General features: G+C 37.7%; 1 protein-coding gene across 1 annotated transcript; it reads right to left on the bottom strand.

The window, feature by feature from the left end:
- Positions 1 to 4,227: 4,227 nt before the first annotated feature.
- On the bottom strand, positions 4,228 to 19,770 carry LOC132187929 (exocyst complex component EXO84B-like). Its single transcript, XM_059602350.1, has 10 exons — positions 19,575 to 19,770; positions 19,401 to 19,529; positions 18,822 to 19,076; positions 18,208 to 18,350; positions 17,235 to 17,332; positions 14,860 to 15,916; positions 11,844 to 12,359; positions 8,415 to 8,603; positions 7,785 to 7,921; positions 4,228 to 4,590 (listed from the first exon to the last, which is right to left on the bottom strand). Exons 1-10 carry the CDS (start codon positions 19,768 to 19,770, stop codon positions 4,428 to 4,430), a joined length of 2,883 nt encoding a protein of 960 aa, XP_059458333.1. The 3' UTR covers positions 4,228 to 4,427.
- Between the last annotated feature and the right edge of the window lie 2,364 nt (positions 19,771 to 22,134).

Below are 22,134 nucleotides of genomic sequence, written 5' to 3'. Positions count from 1 at the left end.
TGTATAATTTGTTATTATAGAATCAAATGATTTAATGATCAATTGATCATGTGATATAATCATATAAATTATAGTGATGATATATTAATACTCAAATTGTGATTTAATTATTTTTTAAAAAATTGTAATTTAATGACCAAGTGATTATATGATATAATCATATAAATTATTGTGATAATATATTAATACTCAAATTGTAATTTAATAATCAAGTGATTATGTTATCTGTATAAATATTTTTATAATTATAATTATAAAAATATATTATATAAAAAGGCAATTAGCGTTAGCGGTTACGATTAGTAAACTTAATAATTGCTAACCGCTAGACGGTTATAGCGGTTAGGCGATTAGCAGTTAATACGGTTAAGTGGTTAAGCGGTTAGCAATTATAGAGGTTAGCGGGCGGTTTTAACCGCCCGCATTGACACCTCTACTCGTTCTGACGCAACTTCTGACGAGAAGGTAGAGACCTCTATCCAATAGCTTACAGGAAATTAGACGTTCCCAACAATAAATCTAAACAAAAGTGATAATGCTCAAATACGAAACAAAAAATAAAAGGTACCTTTTTGAAACAACGAGTTATCAATGCAATTTGGGAGTGTACCTTTGGTGTTGAAAGTGAAAGGTATAGTCGTGAGTTATAGTGCGCAGAATTATTTATTTATTTTTTTTTTTATGGGATATGATTGAAATTTCATATAAATTGTGAGTATGACATGTCCTATGTGGTTAGTTGTAACAGACAGAGTTTTCCTCCAAATTAGGTTAAAGAAAATTCCTCAAACATATTCTATAAAAATGACATGTACTCTACATATGAGGAGCACATACTTTTTGTAATTGCAAGGACAAAGTTAAAAAAAAAATTATTCAAAAAGCATGTGTTTCTCTATATGTATTGATTTACTTCCTAAATTTGCTATCTAGGTTTAATGTGATTTCGTCTCTGCCTAAAATTTAAGAAAGAAAATGAAGGGAAAATAAAAAATTGGTCCCTGATTTTTAATGCATTTTAAAATTGCTATCTAGGTTTCAAAAAAAAAAAAAAAAAAAAAAAATCAGTACTTACGTTTAATCACTTTGAAAATTATTCCCTTTATAAGTTTTTCTTTCCAAATTGATTACGGATTTTTCATCTATGTCAGTCCATGCATGATCAAGTTACTCCTGGATTGAGTTTTTCTTCAAATTGGGTTGGAGGAATTTCTTTTAACTCAATTTATAAAAATGACATGTGTCCATTTTTTTTTTTTATTAAGATGTGAAATGTACATGAGTTTGTAGTAACATTTGTTTCAACTATGTCCCTATTACTAAAAAAATATGTGCATTTCACATGTTTAAAGGGCACATGCCATTTTTATAGATTGAGTAAGAGAAAATTCCTCCAACCCAATTTAAAAGAAAACTCTGTCTGAATTTAACATGATGATAAAGATGAATTCAAGACCTTTGGGCAAAAAGATTTCAAATTAGCCATCAGACCCTAAACATTCTTTCACCCCATCATTAACCAAGTACAAGGGCTTCTCTTTGGGGCTGGGCCATTGTATAATTTGATGCAAGTGTTCAATGTCATGGAAATGATGGTAAAATATAAGGCCCTTTATTTATGGAGTGCTTCGGCTCGTCACCATAAAATTAAAATTATCCAAAATTTGATAAACTATATGCTTTTCATGCATAAGATGCTTTCACTTGTCATTATGTGTAAATTACCCTTTATCATGACATATAAACAATTATAATATTTTTCAATACGATCCAACATTTATAACAATAACGTTGGCCTTAAACCGGATTCAATTTGACTTTAAAAAGGCCAAAGTATGTATGTATAGAAAAACTGTTGCAAATAGCCTCATTGCATTGAAAATCATGTACATTAGAGAGAAAACTTATGCCAACCTTTGGAAGCACTACCAAATGATTATGAAAAAATACTAGTCATATTTACGCTATCACTCTAAAAAAACTAGTTAATTAGGAACTTATTTAGAATAATCTTATAAAGCCCACATCTTTAACCATCCACTTCCATGTTCTATGTGGCTGCAGGGCTACTCATCTTCTCAATATGGGACCTAATTGTTACAAACTCCCTCCTTAAATCCCTAATGTTCTCATTAGGGCCATGTCATGCGTTGCTAACAGTACCATATAGCATTTACCAGATACTTGAAAAAAAAACGTTAGCCACATTTGCACTATCACTCCAAATAGACTAGTCAATTTAGAGTTTTTCTAGAATTCCTTATAAAGCACAGTATCACCTAACAACTAAATATTGTGGGACTTAGTACCAATCAACATCTTTTATAAATTACCCATTTCTCTATTTGGGCTACTAATTTTCTTAATATCAGATCAAAGTGTTACACACTATAATTTTTCAGCCACCAAGCTGAAAGTTGCTCTTTAAATCAAAAGACGCGCCATTTTAATTGGAATCAAACAGATTCACGCCACTTTGCATGCAAAAGAAAACACATGAAAACTTCTTTTCTAAATTGCAGAAATAAATGTTCACAGTTTGCTTTGAACCATGCAATTGCTGACTTCAGCACTTTGCATACATAAAGTCTAACGATCGATTTTCTAGAGAAAAGTATGAAAAAACAACAACTATGCATACAGACAAGTTCGACTATGAAGAACTTTTCTTTAATGCAATCAATTCAAAGAGAGAGAAAATGAAATTCCTCCGGGATGGATAAATCCTTCAACCAAACTACGCCGAATGCAAGAACTTCAAAATAAAATACAATATGCATCTTCAAACAAGAATTAAATTCTATATGATATTATTGATTGAAAATAGTACTTACCTTGACTCATGGAATTCGTAACTCTTGATAAAAAAATTTGCAGCCGAAAAACTTAAACAAAAAAGAATAAATTTTCATTCTTTAGAGAGAGAAAATTCTGTAAGCATGAATAAGAGATGTGATCTCTTAGATATACGCTTTTCTCTAGAGACCAACCGTTACAAATTTTCATGAAAGGTCACTTCCCATCAAAGATTTCAATTAAAACTCCCATTAAGACCCATTTAATTAGACTTTGTATATCATGATTTCTTAGATAACAAATAGTTTTTTTTTTTTTTGCTTGGAGAAATAAACTTGGCAAAAAACATGCATCTTTATTCATAACTGAAGTGTTTCTGTATCAACAATAGTTCTTTCCCAACTATTTGTTATCTAATAACGATCAAGTATCCTATTTGATATCAACCAAAAACTAACAACAATAATAATTCAATAATATTTGTCTTATTTTATTATCTAAACAACTCCTTCCCTAACACACACAAGATCCCTTCCTTGGCACTTGATTGGAGGAGAGGAGAGAGTTCATTTACAAAATATCTCAATGACTTTTACCCATTCTTAATGCAAAAGAATGTAGGCAGACGTGAGAAAACTCGACAAACACACATTGAGCGAAAGAGAATGAGGTGTTGTTACTGCCCTCAGCTTGATATGGTCCTTTGAGAGAGCTTTGGCTTTCTTTATTCACTTTGAAACTGACACAGTTTGCAAAGTTGTTTAACGTGTTGAAAACAAAACGGACATAAATTAGCTACAAACGTTTGTGACTAATTCATCAAATAAAGTGATATGTATATCTTAACTTGTGAGAAGCATGTGTTTTTTTTTTTTTGATAGTAGCACTTCTCACATTTTTTTTAATAGCATTAATAAGAAAGTATCTACTTCTTACATATTTGACACATGTTACTTACTAGACTAATTTGTATAAATTAATTACAAACTAATCATTTTGTAAAGAAAAATGCTAGGAGTACCAAATCTTTTACTAAAAGATGAATATCAAGATAATGTGAAGCTTATTCATTGGTACCCATAGCATTTCTCTTTATTGATTATTTTGATCATTTCCAATGAATAAGCTCTATATTATTGTAGTACCCATTTCTTAGTAAAAGATTTAGTCCCTCTAGCATTTCTTTTTTTGTAAACAGTATAGTTTGTCCCGAATCACAAAAAGGAATAGTTAAACCATTCAAAATAATCCAATCTATAAAACAAACATTCTACCGTCTCCAAGTTTTTCTGCACTACATGCATCAAGCATCACTCATCTCTTGGTCAAATGCAACATAATTCAAGCTCGAGAGCTTGGAATTTGGATTGACAAAAACAATCCTCCCCATAACTTTGCAAAAGAATAATACGGATTTTGATGCAATGAACATTTACAAACCCCAAAGTTCGCTCAATTAGAGAACAAAAAAGTAATAACGTCCCACACCCATGACCATGCAGGGAGAGGAAGATGAATAAAAATTAGGTGAAAAAAAGTAAATAAAGAGAGCTTACAATGCATACAAGTACCTGCCAGTATATCCACAACGGATTCTGTTGCTGTCTAATTTACAAGGATAAAACTATGCATTAGGAACTGCCATGAGATCTCACAGATGAAATTGATTGTGCTGAAACAGATGCAGTTGGACTGTTAGGATCCCGATCTACATTCATGGCTTTTGGTTTTCCACTCAATCTTTCAATTGCTTCTAGACAGATGTCACTAAACCAGTCGTCTTCCGGCAGTACACTGACAACAAAATTGATCTCAGCCTCAAATAAACCATGACAAATACAACAAATTCATAAGGAATATATAAGCACAACAATCTCAGCTTTTACTGGTACAAAAAGACTACATGAATTTTTTTAACCTTAATCAGATCAGTGCATGACTAGGAGGTGAATTCGATTACCTTTTCTTTTAACCTTTTGTATTCCATTAAGTTAAGATGAGGTGGTGGCGATAATATTTGTTGGATTTCTTCTAGAAGGCGGGTTTTTTTGGTCATATCTTTTTACAAGACACTAATCCCCCAGCGTTGGCTCTCCCTATCTTTGGAAGAGCATTTAGAGGAATAAGGCTTCCTGAGGATTAGGGAAGATCTTAACCATGAAAAACTTAAAGAAAAGACATTGCAGTTTTAGATTGGTTTTGCATGTTTAAGAAAAATGGTGAAACAATTGATCATCTTTTGGTCTATTGCAAAGTAGCTAAAGATTTGTGAGGATCGAACTTTCGCCTTTGTGGGATAGAGTGGGTCATGCTCCAATGGGTCATGAAGTTGGTGGCTTGTTGGAGAGGACAGTTCGAAAGACATTACAATTTAGAAGTTTGGAAGATGATTCCTCTATGATTAATGTGGTGTATTTGAAGAGAACATAACGCTCAAAACTTTGAAGATTGTAAGAGGATGAAACTTCTCATTTTAAAATGATATTGACGCTGTTCATGAGCATTCAATTTTTTTATAAAAGTAATTTCAATTTCTTATGATTTTTGTAACGACCCTGGGAAAAACGTTAGCTACATTTGCGTTATTACCCCAAAAGGATTAGTCAATTTGGAGCTTCCCTATAATTTATTATAAAGCCTAGTTTCACCTCGTAACTAGGCAATTTCTTATGATTTTATCCATAAAATTTCTGCACTGAATCTCCAAATGCCTGCAATTTTAAGTTACATCTTAATTGTAAGAAATTTCCTTAATCCTAGTCATGCTCAAAACTGATTTTTCTTTCTCACAAGCATCTATGCGGAAAGCAATGATTCCACCTACCTTAATACCATGGCACATTAGGTAGGCCCCTTCATAACCACCTGGGACATGATGCGACCCTATTTCATGATTCAAACCATTGTGCTTGATCACAAATGAAGAATTGGCATTTCAAAGAAAATGAATAATTCCATCAACTCCTTGTTGATTGAGGGTACAATTTATACCAACTAGGCGGGAATCAGTGAGCACATTGTCCAGTTTTATCAAAAGTTATACGCCGAACAGTTTAGTGGATGACCTATCCTTTTATTCCATTGAGGAGGCTGAGGCTAGTTGGTTGGAGAGACTTTGAGGAAGAGAAGGTGACAAGGCCACCGGGCCTTGACAGTTTCTCTATCGCGCTCTTCTAAGCTTGCTGGATTGTTTTAAAAGAGGATATTATGAAGGATTTTCATGATTTCTATGCTAGAGGAAAGTTTGAGAGGAGCCTTAATCCTACGTTTATCGCCCTCATTTGAAGACTCCAGGGGTTGTTGACCTCAAGGATTTTCGCCTGATAAGTTTGTGGGGGGCATTTACATTATTGCTAAGATACTAGCAAATGGGCTTAAGATGGTGTTGGAGAAAATTATCTCTAAGTCACACAACGCATTAATAAGAGGTAGGCAAATTCTAGATTCTGTTCTTATCGCCAATGAATGCCTTGATAGTAAATTAAGGTCTCATGAGCAGGGTGCTATTTGCAAAATGGATCTAAAAAAAGCTTATGATCATGTTAATTGAGACTTTTTGTTGTATATGTTGAAGAGGTGTGACTTTAGGGGGAAATGACGCTCTTGAATAGCTCATTGCATTTCTTCGGTATGTAAACAACACTCTAAAAGGATTTTCAATACTTCTCGTAGCTTAAGGGGACCCTTTGTTCTTTTTGTTGTTTACCCTTTGTCCTCTTTCTATTGCTGTGAGTGGACAGCTGTTGTCTGGCTTCTCTATGGCTAATGTTAGTGGATTTGATTTCTCTCACCTTCTGTTTGCTGATGATACTTCAATCTTCTAAGGTGCTAATCCTGATCATCTCTGTCATTTGTGTTGCTTATTCCTATGTTTTGAAGTTGCTTCAGACTTGAAGAGTAACTTGGCTAAATCAGAAATAGTTCATGCGGAAAATGTTGATCATATGGAAGGGTTGGCTGGTATTCTAGGTTGACGAGTCTCCTCTTTGCCTCTGAAGTATCTTAGTCTACTGTTGGGGGCCTCCTACAAGGCTAAACATATTTGGGATAGTGTTATGGAAAAAGTAGAGCGACCGTTGGGTGGTTAGAAAATGATGTACGTGTCCAAGGGTGGTAGGGTTACCCTTATTAAAAGCATACTTTCCAATTTGTCTCCGTATTTGATGTTCCTCTTTCCTTTCCCCACGAGTGTTGCAAACTGTTTTGAGAAGCTCCAACGTGATTTCTTATGGAGAGGGCTAGGAGAAGTGTTCAAATATCACCTGATTAGCTGGACCAAGGTTTGTTTGCTGCTCTCTGAGGGAGAATTTAGAATTCAGAACTTGTGAATATTCCATTGTGCTCTCTTAGATAAATGGCTTTGGCGCTATATGCATGAGGGAGTGAAACACCTCCTTCCCATGGTTTTCGTTAAATTTTAGTTTATGGAATTCTTATATCCTCATGTTTCTGATTGAGCAATGCGTACTCTTGTCTTCCTACGGGAAGGAGGTGTTATAGGGAGAGGCTTGATGGAGAGTAGTGGTGTACCAAACGAAAAATTAAAGTGGAGCGGAAGAAGAAAAGGGAATATATCACCTAAAAGCTATACCAAGAAAATCTCTCTCATTTCTTATGACTAAGCACAAAGAGAAGATTACTTCAATTCAACAGAAAGTTCACCAATCAAAGTCCAAAATTTTCTTTATGAATGCATTAATTACGTTTGTGACACAAAATGTGCCTAGTTTAAAATTTTGAGATCATATCTTAGGCCACTTTTGCAAAAGTTTCATTTACAAATTAAAATAACCATACGCATGATTGTGATTATCAATAACAAACAAATTTATACTTATACTTTGTTTGCATAACATATGTATTTGTATGTACATGTAAGTCTCCACGTGTAAATGTATGCATATAATTTGATGACTATTACAATGATAGTAAAACATTAAGCTAATTTATAGCCCAAGAATAGAAAAGGGAGGGGTGGAAAAGCCTACCTATAGGGATCCATCCCTGTTGCAGCAGCTGCTGCCATGGCTTTTGATATGATCTCATTGACAACTCGATGCAACTTCCGAGATAAGTAACGACCTTGGGAGGCGAAACATATCACAAACTTCATGTCCAAATAGAACTGCACATGTTACAAGAAGTAAACAGAAGGCTAATGTTTGTAAGCATTGGCTTGTAAAAATAAACTCTCCAAAATTAAGACAAGAGGAGATGGCTAATTCAATATACAACCACAAAAGTGTGGTTTATGCTGACTACTACTCTAAATCCTAAGCTATTTTCTGCATTTACACAAAAATTTCTTATAAGACATAATTCTGCAATAATACTGAGGTTGACTTTCATAATTAAGTACATTAGTCTGACAAATTTGTTTTTTTTTTTTTTTTTTCAAGTAGAAAAAAGTTGGTCAGAATCAGGCTGTAATCAAATGTTAGCTTTTAAAATAGTAAGTTACAGATTAACCGGATGTGTCTTGAATCGAAGACCTCGCCCATCATATTGTTCTTATAGGAGAGAAGATACCATTTGCACCAGAGCACATTGACCCCAAATCAAATGTAGTAGTTCATTTTAACAAAGCAACTGAAAGAAGGGACATGGCATTTCCACACCTGTCGTAGACCAAGAGGACCTAAAGGCTTTGACCCTTCCTCAATATCATCCCAAAAGCTTTGGTCTTCCGAAAGCCACAAGATAACAGTTTCAGTAAGTCTCATTAATAGCAATATAGCAAATCTTTCCCTGCCAACAAACATATCTGCTGCTATACTAGCCATTCTGTTCAGTTTTAGAAAAAGTTCCTGGTCATAACAAAGTAACAACATCAGAGATTTCAGACTCAGAAAATCCCTATCCAAAAAACACAGGAGAGTAGAAGACTTCTCAATTTACAACAGACCTTCAAAGCATAAACTTAAGTATATCAAAATGTTGGTTTTTCTTCAGCACAGGTAATAATTATTTCTCAGAAGCCTAACATTTTATTACAACCCAAGGTAGTAGAGTAAATAATTTGGGTATAAAGTAGGAACCAAATACTATAATGGCAATCAAATTCTCCATGCGGTGTGGACAAACAAAAGGGTGCAAATGAAAAGAACTAACACAGATGATAAAGTAATGGTAAGAAAACAACAATGAGAAAACCAATAATATCTGTCATCATGTCATATTTATTACATTAATAGCATATTCCACATGGTTTATCATGCAAAATATCAGAATTATATCAATAAACAATAGCTTCAAATGCAACAAAAACATCAATATATTTAGTATGCGTGTCTGAAACAAATTGGAGAAAACAGTTCATTTTCATTATTATGTATATTAACCGTGAAGTACACATTCACATGTCAGAAAATGATGGTAACACCTATGCATTTGATATTTATAGATAAAGCTCAGTCATCAATCAGATATTTTTAAGTACATTGGGTAGTAAAAAAGTAATTTAAATATAATTAATAATCTCCAGCAATTTAAATTTAAATGACAATGCAGCAGAAGAGTTGAGTGGCACAAAAGGATTCATGTATCAGACCCCAAACGTTAGGGTCGAAGGAGCTGTTGGTTCAGTACAAGTATCATACGTACATACATACATAATTTTTATAAGTAATTCAAAATTAGTACTCTTTAACTTATCAAAAAAAAAAAAAAAATTATAGGTAATTCAATCTTATTAGAAAGCGCAACCGTCGGTTGGCCGGTTGGAAAATGTTGTATTTGTCGAAAGCTGGTAGGGTCACGCTAATCAAGAGCACTCTCGCTAACTTGCCTACCTACTTTTTGTCTATTTTCCCTATTCCGGTCAGTGTTGCCAAACGCATTGAGAAGATACAACGTAATTTCTTATGGGGAGGGTTAGGTGAAGAATTCAAGTACCACTTGGTGAGGTGGTCGAAGGTTTGCACGCCAATTAAAGAGGGCGGGTTGGGTATTAGGAATTTAAGGGTGTTCAATCGCTCTCTGCTAGGGAAATGGATGTGACGTTATGGTTTGAAGAGAGATGTTTGGTGGAGAGTTGTGGTTGATGCTAAGCATGGAAGTTGTTGGGGAGGGTGGTGCTCTTTTGAGCCTAGGAGAGCTTTTGGGGTGGGGTTATGGAAGAATATTAGGAAAGGGTGGGACACTTTCAAAGGCTTCACGCAATTTGAGGTGGGGGATGGGACCAGGGTTAGATTTTGGCATGATAGGTGGTGTGGAGATACGGCTCTCAAGATAGCTTTTCCTGGTTTATTCAGTATTGTTTGTGCGAAAGAAGCCTCAATTGCGGCTAATTTGGAGGTGCTGGGTGGATTTAATCAGTGGAATGTTAGTTTTTCTAGAGAGGCTCATGATTGGGAGGTAGAGGTATTTGCTTCGTTTTTCTAGGTGTTTCACTCTGCCCGTGTGAGACAGGGGTGTGCAAACAGATTGTGGTGGATCTCTTCCAAAAGAGGCTGTTTCAAGGTCAAGCTTCTCTTTGCTTCCTTGACCTGTATTGAAGGGAGGAGATTCCCTTGGAAGAGTGTGTGCCGAACACAAGCCCCTCCGAGGGCGAGCTCTTTTGTGTGGTCGGCAGCTTTGGGCAAAATTTTGACCCTAGATAACCTCAGGAAGCGGCATGTGATTGTGACGAGCAGATGTTGTATGTGCAAGAGAAGTGAGGAGACGGTAGATCATCTTCTTCTTCATTGTGAGGTAGCTTATGCTTTGTGGTGTGCCTTCTTTGGTCGGATTGCGTTGTCTTGGGTGATGCCGAGACGGGTTTCCAATTTGCTCGCTTGTTGGTGGTCTACAGGGAGGAGGGGAAGTGCTGCGGTCTAGAAGATGGTGTCTACTTGCTTCTTTTGGTGTTTATGGAGGGAGAGAAATAATAGATGCTTTGAGGACTTGGAGGGATCCTTGGGAGACATTTTATCCTCTTGTTATCATACTTTGTACTGTTACGCATGTCTTTCCGGTGTCAATTCCTTTCTAGTTAGGTGATCCTATTGTATACTCCTAGTGTACTTTGGGGCGCCTTACACTTTTAATAAAACTGATTATTACTTATCAAAAAAAGAAAAAGAAAGCGCAACCCAAGTAATAATAATAATAATAATAATTTGGTGCAGATATGAATGAAAAACTAGGTTCTTCATATATTGGTAATGTCATTTCGAATGTAATTAGAGCCCAATGGAATGTGTGATTGCTGTTGGAAAAGGCATGCCATGTGCTTGTCACACTACATGCTAGCCTACCAAGTCTGGATTTATGGTCTTTACGTTTGGTTTCACTTGTGTTAATATAGCTATTATAGACTGTTGTTATCATTTCAAATATTTTATTTTAAAACGCACACACACATATGTGTGTGTGTGTGTGTGTGTGTGTGGTACAAACACCATAAACCCAAATGACAGCTGTAACCAAACTTTTACCAAATGAGAATCAACTTGATTCTCTGCTCAAGTTGATTCTCATTTGGTAAAAGTTTGGTTACAGCTGTCATTTGGGTTTATGTTGTTTGTACCACACACACACACACACACACATATATATATATGTGGGTGTGTTTTAAAATAAAATATTTGAAATGATAACAACAGTCTATAATAGCTATATTAACACAACTGGAACCAAACGTAAAGACCATAAATCCAGACTTGGTAGGCTAGCATGTAGTGTGATAAGCACATGGCATGCCTTTTCCAACAGCATAGGGGAGAGGGAGAGATAGAAACATCAATTAATTTACAGGAATAAGCTTGAATACAAGATAAAACCTCCTCTATGAGGAAATACTATTATCACTCTGAAACTGCAATTCAGTTCTTCTGTTGATGTAGCTACTGATGCACTTTTTTTTTTTAATGAAAAACTGATGGTTGCATTTTACTAGCAGTCCTATCATAATTCATAATGACAGTACCTAACAACTGACTTAATAGTGATTCCAAGTTTTAAAGTCTGAATAACTCTTTTTTCAGTAAGAAATTATGGATTACTTGTTCATAAAGAAGTAATTTACAAGTGATTACTATCATTGTTAAACCAAAAATAAAAAGTACCTGGAATATAAGAGATGGAGACAACTCAAATTCATCCACATTCCCATCCATATTTATGTACATGTCTGCAGTAAGATGGCTATCACCTTCCTCTGTAAAAATGAGATCTAAAGCATGCTGGCGACAAAAAGTATTTTTTAATCTGTCAACTGAGCTCACAAGCCGCCTCTTCCATTCTCTTTGCTCAGGATGACGATTTTGCCTATCTAAAGGTCTTCTATGAGTGTCATCCTTGTAAGTAGCCTGATTAAGAGGGGAAAGTTTCATGGCTGCGCGCGGTAGTAGTTCATCAGCTAGTAATGATGCATTTGCTAGCAATGCAATCTGCTGAGGTTCCGTATCAGCCATTCGGACAATTTTATTTCCAGAAGCTTCAAAGTTTGCTTCTTCCTCCATTGAACCTGGTAATGCTTTTATGAGCATGCTCACATATGAGTTAAATACCTGAAACAACCCTTCCAGCGTTTGACCTCCTAACTGCATACTCAGAAGTGGTCCCACATCTTCGAAGAAGTCCTGTAAGAGCAAGCGAAAAATTCAGCCAAAAAAAAAATTGAGGAATTAAATCACCAAAATGGAACCTACTAAAAAAAATGAGTGAAACGAAAAGGCATCAAGCATAAGATCAATCAGAATTCCTCACTGTCAAGACTTATGAGGAACAAGTGCTCAGATAAATGGAAGGCACATTAGAAATCCAAAGCACTGAGAACATTGGAAAAGAAGCTCCACTCAAATGAAAAAGTAATTTCACACAAACATATTTTTTTTTGCCTAGGTCAGTGAGAAACGTTCTTTTATTAAAACCCATAAAGAGAAGAAAATTGTTTGGCATATTGCTTAAAACCAAACATAATAACAAAAAGAAGGGAATAGTAAACTGAGTAAATTTAGAGCGCTACCATCTAGAAGAACATATAAATCCCCATAGTACTGGCGTTTATCTTGCAACGACAAGAAAACTAGATTAAGTGACAGGGAACTCAGATTGCAGAATAGTATGTAATATAAGAAACCAATTATTAACTTGAAGTGTGTTTCAGCCAGAGAGAGTAAAATCCAAGTTCCCTATTCCAAGAGATTAATTTCGCTTAAAGTTTTTCATGGATAGCTCATTGTATATCCTCCGTCCATTTTTTGGTTTTGGTTAACGGCACTCCAACAGGCTTCTTCAGTAGCTCTCGTAGTTTGAGACAAAGGAATCCGTTATCCCCCTTGTAGTTTTTTCTGTGATGGAGGATTTGGGTAAAATAATTTGTACTGCAATTAGTGGGAGGTTGCTGGATAGTTTCTCAGTGGGAACATTGCTTTCTCTCATCTTTTGTTTGCTGATGATACCTTGATCTTTTGTGGTGCATGTCTAGCACATCTGCGGCTTTTGCGGGCTTAAAGGTTAACTTAGCCAAATCAGAATTGTTTCCTATGGGGAATGCTGAATAGGTGGATATGCTGGCTGGACTTCTAGGTTGTGAGGTTTCCACTCGGTTGGTTAAGTATCTCGGTTTGCTGCTGGGGGCTTCCTACAAAGCCAAGCATATTTTGCCTATGCATTTCATGTCTTTCTTTCCTCTCCCGGCGAGTGTCACTAACCATATTGAGAAGCTCCAGCATGATTTCTTGTGGAGTGGGCATGGCGAAGAGTTCAAATATCACTTGGTGAGTCGGTCTTAGGTTTGTTCACCTATCTTTGAGGGAGGGTTGGGTATTGGGAATTTGATGGTGTTTAATCATGCTTTCTTAGGTAAATGATTGTGGTACTATGGGCTTGAGAGAGAGGCTTGGTGGAGATTTGCACTTAAGTTTATGGGGGTGGGTGGTGTTTTCTTGAGCCTCCTGGAACGTTTGGAGTGAAGTTATGAAAGAATATTAGGAAATGATGGAAGAAATTTTCGAGATCCAGGGTTAGCTTTTAGCTTCTAAATGCAGCTTTCCCAGTTTTATTTGGTATTGCTAAGGCAAAAGATGCCTCTGTTGTGGCTCACTTGGAGTTTTTCGGTGGATCCAACCAATGGAATGTGAGCTTTGCTAGAGTAGCGCATGATTGGGAAGTGGATACCTTTGCCATTTTTCTTTTTAGGCGTTGCACTCAGCTAGAGTGAGAAGAGGAAGTGAAGATAAGTTGTAGTGGGTCCCCTCCAAAAGAGGGTTGTTTAAGGTCACATCCTTCTATTGCTCACTGGCTAGTACTGAAGGGTGCTACTTTTCTTGGAAAAGTGTGTGGCAGACTCGAGTTCTTTTGAGGGTGGCTTTTTTTGTGTGGTTGGTGGCTTTAGGTAAGATCCTCACCATGGATAATCTCAAGAAGCGACACATCATCATGATAGATAGATGTTGCATGTGAAAGAGAAATTGGGAGTTTGTTGACCACCTTCTTCATTGTGACATGCTTATGCCATTTGGATTGCCTTTTTTAGTCATTTTCTGTTATCCAAGGTCATGCCTAGACATATAATCAATCTGTTTGCCTGCTGGTGGACCTCTAGCAGTCTGCGAAGTGCTGCAGTGTGGAATATGGTGCTTACATGCCCTTTATGGTGTTTATGGAAGGAAAAGAATGACAAGTTTTGAGAACTGGGAAAGGAAGATGGAGGAGATTTTATCTATATTCTTCAAAACTTTGTAAATGTGGACAACTGCCTATGTTTCTCCTTTGTCGATTAGTTATAGTGGCTTCCTTGTTCTTTTTGCTTCTTCTAGTTAGGTGTTTTATTTTATATACTTCATATGTACTTGAGGTACTTTACGCTTTTAATGATATTAATCGATTACTTATCAAACAAAAAGTTATTCAAGACTGAAGAGGCAAGGGAGAAACATGATCTCCTATCACATCTCAAGACCAACTATCTTGTCCTCAACTCAGGAGACTATGATCGACTACACGGAAGCAGACAGATGTGAATAAGCGAGCAAGCATGCAAGTGCGCGCACACACACATATATATATAGTAAAGAGAGAGAGAGACAATTTAAGATATCAGTTGTTTGAAATTTAGGTGGGAAAAATATAGTTCACCTGGACCATTAAATTGAACCGATGAGCACTACTTGTAAGTTTGTGTTGAAACACCGTTGTATTACCAAGGGATGTGCTTGAATGCCTACCAGATTGACGTGTAGTTGTTGGAGGGTAGGTGAGCATCCAATCATCAGCAGCAGCTAGAGCAGCAGTGCTCTCTTCAATTCTTTTTAAATTAGCATCTAGTGCTTGTTCAACACTGGGCCTAAAGAGCTTCAAGAGCACAGGACAAAGTGTTAAGCCCCGTGCTTCTAATAATGAACAATGACCTAATGCTATTTGAACACATTCTGCAGCAGCTCTTAACCCTCCGGCCGCTGCTGAAGAAGCTAATGCATGTCTTTTAACAAGAAGAGCAAAAGCCTCTGTTTGCTTTGTAGCCCACATCACGAGCTCAGAAGTATAAGCTGGTTCCTCACCAAAAATGGCCAATGAATCACTTGCAGCCTGAGCAATAGCAGAGAACACCAGCTGTGAGAGAGCAGCAGTATATGCTCCTCCATATGAGGTGCTTGATGGGCGAAGGCTTTGCATATTATACTGATATCTTTGTAAATGAGCATTCAGTAGCAAACTGTGAGCACGAGGGCCATCCCCAAGCCTTTTAAGAGCTGATATAGCTGCACGTAGCTCACCACCATGTGTGGAAGGCTGGCAAGCAGCTTCAGCGAGCTGATCAGCTAACTTTTGCCTGCATTCAATAATAGAAGTCTGTAGAGACATGAGTACAGCCGGGGTCAACGTTTTCATTTCTTTTGCTTCAGAAGCTACACGCTCTCCTTCATCAAGTGCAGCCAAGGCTTCATCCACTCTCCTCTCAGCTAACAGAACGTCCAAGAGATCAGGGAATTCTAATAACCATTTCTCCAGTTCTGAGGGTTCTCTATCTTCAGAAGCCAATAACTTGTTAACCTTATAACCTTCTGAAACAGAGATTGACAAGGAATCAACGTGGACACCCTCAGCTAAACCATGAATTAAAGCAGCCTGAGTAGATAGAAGGTTTCTGATGGAAGAAAGCTCCCCCTCTAAATCTGATATCTCTTTTGATGTGCTGTAAGATGTAAAGATTAGTCAAAAGACAAAAATACACTCAACCAATAATGAATCAGTTAACCCCAGAAACATGTACTCAAACATACTTTTGATTTCTATTAAGGTCTTAAGATTCAGGTCTGAACTGACAATAAGACAGGCATATATATGAAGTTAAGTAATTGAGATATCATTAAAAACGCAAAGTGCAACCCAGAAAAACATGAAGTATAAAATCAAAACACCTATCTAGAAGGAGAAAAAAGAACAAGAAACATTTGAACATACTATAAGGAAAGAAAGCTAGAATCTTTATAATACCAAAATTGAATTTTTTTTTTTTGGGCGGGGGGGATGAGGGGAGGGGGGGAGGTTACAACCACCATGACTGGGATCATATTGTTAATTTCTATTTATAATATAATTTGAAAAAACAACGTTTAAAACATTGACTGCTCGACTGCCACTTTATGATAAACTAATATCAATCTGAATACTCCAGTTGGAACGGCCTCACTTCCCCTCATGCTACTTCTTTCAAGGCTCCAAATTTCTCATGGTGCATTGCTCTTTCTAAAAGATTTTACCTTTTTTATCTTATTTTTCATTGAAATAATTTTTAGCATTGGAAGAACATAAAAATTGAAAATTCAAAGATGTTAAATGACCACTACAGATATGAAGTGAATAATGCAGTACGTTGACATTAGGGGTAGCACCACATAAGTCATGAGAGTTTACTCCAATTCTTGGATTCATATGGCATAATGGCATATACCATGAAAAAGGTCTTCAACTGGAAAGAGAAATACTGAAAACTCCTACCCTTTGTTTTTTGGCAATCTTACAAGTTTCATATACTCCTTAAATAAAGCACAAAAAGGATATTTCTAGAGATTGGTCAAAAGAAAGTGGTAAGCTGTAGGCTATGGCTTTGATGCCTGCATAAAGTATTGAAAGCTAAAGGAGGAAGAATCATATGACTCAACTTGGTCATCCAAACATACAAACTAGTAGTTAACAACAGTTTAACACCTTTGACCAAAGCAAGTCTTTACTTTTGAGTTATTAGCATAAATTGGTAGTTTTCTCACGCAACTTGGTTAAGAAGTCAAGGCCAAAGCGAAAAAGCAGTGCTTATGCTGATCACAACATAATGAAAAATATGATACAACAAATAACAAATTTCCTGAAGGTTAATCCAATAAAAGCGTGTCAATTTGACAAGACTGTTGCTATTGTTAATCAACTAAGCAACACAAGATCAGAAAATGCATTTAATAAACCACTTGATGTCATCTTGACAACTTTTAGAGAACAATTAAACAAAAACTCACCGTATAAAGGCTGCATAATTAGCATAGACACTTCTACGCATTTCGTCGGCAGAAGCTTTTTTCAGATCCAATAGGTACGAACATAATTGCTTTATTTCCTATAAATAACAGCAGAAATCTATCATAAGAGGTTTCAAATATTATTTCAGATGGAAATTCTAGTTTCTTGAAATGTGGCATCAGGTTTATGAGACCAAATGTTCAACAATGCGACATCTGCAGTACATGTCAATTAGTCCATCTGCTCCAGTATAACAATCATTTTTTTATTTATAGGTAATATTAATTTATAAAAAGCGCAAAGGGCGCAACCCATGTACACAGGAAGTATATAAAAGAGCCCACATATACAAGCTTTTAAGCTGAAAATGAAGCACATAAATTTAGGAATTCCGCAAGCATTGAAGCTTGCAATGAATGCCACAATACTCTCCAGGAGAAAAGTGTTTGAAGCACCCTTTTCTTCAACTCTATGAGTCCAAGTTCACTGTCCTCAAAACTCCATGCATCCCTTTCTCTCCATAAGCACCACATTACACACAAAGGAGCCACTCTCCAGATTTGCAGAACTGTACGATTACCTCTCCGTCCTCTCCAACTTCCCAAACATTCCTTCATTCTACCCGGCATCACCCACGTAACACCAAACAGCTGAAAAACCATGTTCCATACCTCTATAGCAACTCCGCAATGCAATAACAAATGATCAATAGATTCACCACTATTCTTGCACATACAACACCACTGTCTCTATAATGTTCTTCTTACGTAAATTGTCCAACGTTAATATTTTTCCCAGCACCGCCGTCCACACGAAAAAAGCCACTCTCGGAGGAGCTTTACTCTTCCAAATAATCTTCTAAGGGCCAACCACGGGTGCCGAATTAACCCTTACCCGATAGTATGACTTCACCTCAAAATTCTCTCTCTTCGAAGGAATCCAACAAATTTTATCCACCCCACCATGCCTAACCTGTTGGGAATACAACAATTCGAAAAATCTCAAAACCTCGTCCAATTCCCAATCATGAATAGGTCGAGTAAACATTAGATTCCAATGAATAGCACCATTTACTGTATCCATATTGTCCTCCACCCATGCCTCATTTGCACATGCTATATTGAACAAGGCGGGAAACAAAATCTTCAATGGTAACTCTCCACACCACACATCCTGCCAAAACAATACCCTAGAACCGTTTCCTACCTCAAACCGCACATGCTGCTTAAAATTATCCCACCCTCTTCGAATACATTTCCACACTCCCACCCTATAAGGTCCCCCTACATCCTTGGAGCACCAACCACCCCTCATCGTATCATATTTAACCTCTACTAATTTCCTCCACCAAGCATCTCCCTCATTGGCAAACCTCCACAACCATTTACCTAACAAAGCTCGATTGAGTTGAATCAAATTCCTTACCCCTAATCCCCCGCCTCCGTTGGCATGCAAAACTTGGACCATTTACCAAATGAAACTTGAAATCGACAAGAAATCTCTTTGTATTTTTTCTATACGCTTCGCCACTCTCACTGGAATCTGAAACATAGATAAATAGTACGTTGGTATGTTAGAGAGCATACTTTTAATCATCGTTAGCCTACTACCCTTGGATAAATACATCCACTTCCACCCTGCCAACTTAGTCTCCATCTTCTCAATGACATTATTCCATATAGATGGATCCTTATAATGAGCACCCAAAGGTAACCCCAAGTACGTAAACGGCATCGATTCCACTCCATACCCAAGTCTTCTTGACAAACCTTTCACATCTCCCACCTCACTTAAAGTGACAATAACAAACTTTGACAAATTTATTTTCAAACCCGAAACCGCTTCAAAACATAGCAGCAAACATTTCAAATTACGAAGTTGTTCCACCTTTGCCTTTCAAAAGATAAGTGTGTCATCTGCGAATATTAAGTGCGACACTTCCATTACCTCAGAATGTTGCGATCCCACCGAACATCCAGACATAAGATCTCTCTCCACCGTTGAATTCATCATCCTACTAAATGCCTCCATCACCATCACAAATAATAGTAGAGGGGAGAAAGGGTCCCCTTGTCTCACTCCTCGAGATCTACTAAAGAAATCTGCAAGCGTTCCATTAATGAGAACGGAAAAACGTACCGTAGAGACACAATGCTGAATTCAACCTCTCCATCTTTCCCCGAAATCACATCTCTCTAATATGTATAATAAGAAGTCCCAGTTGACATGAACATAAGCCTTCTCCAAATCCAGCTTGCAAATAATACCTGGTTCCCCAGATCGCATCCGACTATCTACACATTCATTCGCCATTAAAATAGAGTTCAGTATTTGCCTACCTGGAATAAACGCATTCTGTGTATGTGACACAAGCTTCCCCAACACTGAGTTCAAACGACTAACCAAAACCTTCGAAATTATTTTATACACCTCACTTACAAGACTAATTGGGCGAAAATCCTTGATCTCCACCGCACCAGCTTTCATTGGAATAAGCGCAACAAATGTAGCATTAATACTCTTCTCCACTCTCATGAAATTCCTTGAAAACCGCCATCATGTCCTCCTTTACCACCTCCCAACATTTCTGAAACAATGCCATAGTAAAGCCATCAAGTCCGGGTGCTTTGTCGCCCTTCAACTTCCTCACCACCTCCCAAACTTCATCTTCTTCAAATTCTCACTCCATCCACAATCTCTCCCCTTCATCAATGGAACTAAAATTTTCCATCAATGGAGCTAAAAGCCTGGTTGGTCTCCCCTTATACTATTCAAAATCTTTTATAAAAATGCACAATATGATCCTTTATAAAAATGCACAATATGATCCTGTATAACTACTGGATCCTTTGACTTGCTCCCACCCACCATCATGGCAACAACTGTGTTATTTCGCCTATGCGAGTTGGCCAACCTATGAAGAACTTTGTATTCCGATCGCCCTCTTTCAACCACAACGCCCTAGATTTTTACCTCCAGCTCACTTCTTCTTGATAAAGAGTCCTCTCTAGGTTGTGAGAACACTCTTCTCGCTTAATTATCTCCTCCTCCATTAAAGCTCTACTTTCTGCAATGCGATCCAACTCACCCAATTCCTCCTCCAACTCCTTTTTTCGTTTCCCTGTCTCCAAACACCTCCACATTCCATTTTTTGAGATCACCTTTCAGAGCTTTCAACTTTTGAGCCAACACATAACTCGAAATACCTTCAAAGTAATAAGAGTCCCACCACCTCTTTACTTGCTCCACGAAACCCTCCGCTTGTAACCACATATTCTCAAAACTAAAAGGTATTCGACCCCTTCTTCCTGGTCCACACTCCAATATCGTTGGAAAGTGGTCCGATAGTACTCGAGGAAGCCTTTTCTTACATAAATCTGGAAAATATTCCTCCCATTCTGTAGATATCAAGAATCTATCTAGTCTGGACCCTGCACGCCGATTAGACCATGTGATCTGCCCCCCTACCATTGGGAGATCGATACGCCCCTGCTCAAAAAGAAAATCAAAAAAATCAATCATTGCTTGCGAGTGTCTGGAAGCACGTAATCGTTCTCCAGGGTTTCGACCTACATTAAAATCCCCTCCCATACACCAAGGCCTTTCCCACACATTAATTAAACCACCAAGTTCATCCCATAGATTGCATCTAACGCCATCATCATTTGGCCCATAAACACCAGCAAAAGCCCATTCGAAATTTTCTGTAACACTTCTGAAAACACAGGCTACTACAAATCTCCCTACACATTCCTCAATCTTCTCCACCACTTGCCTATCCCACATTAATAATATACCTCCGGAGGCACCCGTAGATCCCAAGTATAGCCAATCAACATAAGTACACCCCCACACACTCCGAATCACCTCAATATTAATGACCTCCATTTTTGTCTCCTGCAAATACACAATATCCGCCTTCCACTCTCATAACCTCCTCCTAATCTTCATTCTTTTCTCAGGCTCATTCATACCTCTCACATTCCACAAAATTATTTTTGGCTTCATTAACAATATTTACCAGCCCTCCCCTTTTCACTCACTTTAGATGGTCCCTTCACATTGTAATTCACCGTGCATTCCAACCGCTTTAATTTGCGATTTCCTCGATTCCCCAAGTTGTCACTCGCCTGTTGACCACTACCCACTCTCCTATTAGGTCTATTGGCCTCAATGGCAGTAAACAGAGCTAGCAAATCCTCCTCATGCCCATCATATGTTAGTCCCAAATCATGACAAAATTCTAAAACCCTCTCTAACACCCAATCTGGAGACACTGATTGAGCTCCTCCAATTGCTCCCATAATGGCCAATGGTTGAATATCCAGCATCTCTGTCCCCCCATCTCATCTACTGTCCCGGCCCTCTCTATCATTGCATAATCCCCATCTACGTCGCCCAGACTCTTCTCTGCCTCCGTCTCCTCTCCCGCTTCTTCAACTCTCCCATTTTCAGTTTGCTCTGTAGGTTTCTCCACAGTCAAAACCGCCTCTCCGGCGATTTCTGTGCATCCTGTACCCTCATCCTGTGTTTCCTAACCCAAGAGCTGACCCATACCCTCTACAGCGCCAATGAGTTCTGTTCCACCCTCTTCGGCCATATCTGCTTCAGTTCTGACTTGCCCAACTGAACACTCAGCCTCCATTCCTCTTGTCGCTGCCTCTACGGCCATGAGAATTCCATTAATGGTTTTCCTCGAGTGGCCAACGCTCTTGTCGGCTTGTTCTATGGCAGGTACAATGCTCCGGCGTCCTCTGACAATTCTCCAGCGGCTCCTCGGTCGCCGGTTGGTCCATACGATCCACAATTTTTGGGTGCCATTGTACCTGTCGTCTGGGTAGGTGCCTACAAACGTACATTTTACGATACCTATTTATGGGTTGTTGCCGAGTGGGCTTG

Source organism: Corylus avellana, chromosome ca7 (assembly GCF_901000735.1).
Source record: "Corylus avellana chromosome ca7, CavTom2PMs-1.0".
Taxonomy (NCBI): Eukaryota; Viridiplantae; Streptophyta; class Magnoliopsida; order Fagales; family Betulaceae; genus Corylus; species Corylus avellana.
This window is presented reverse-complemented; position numbering and strand designations above follow the sequence as displayed.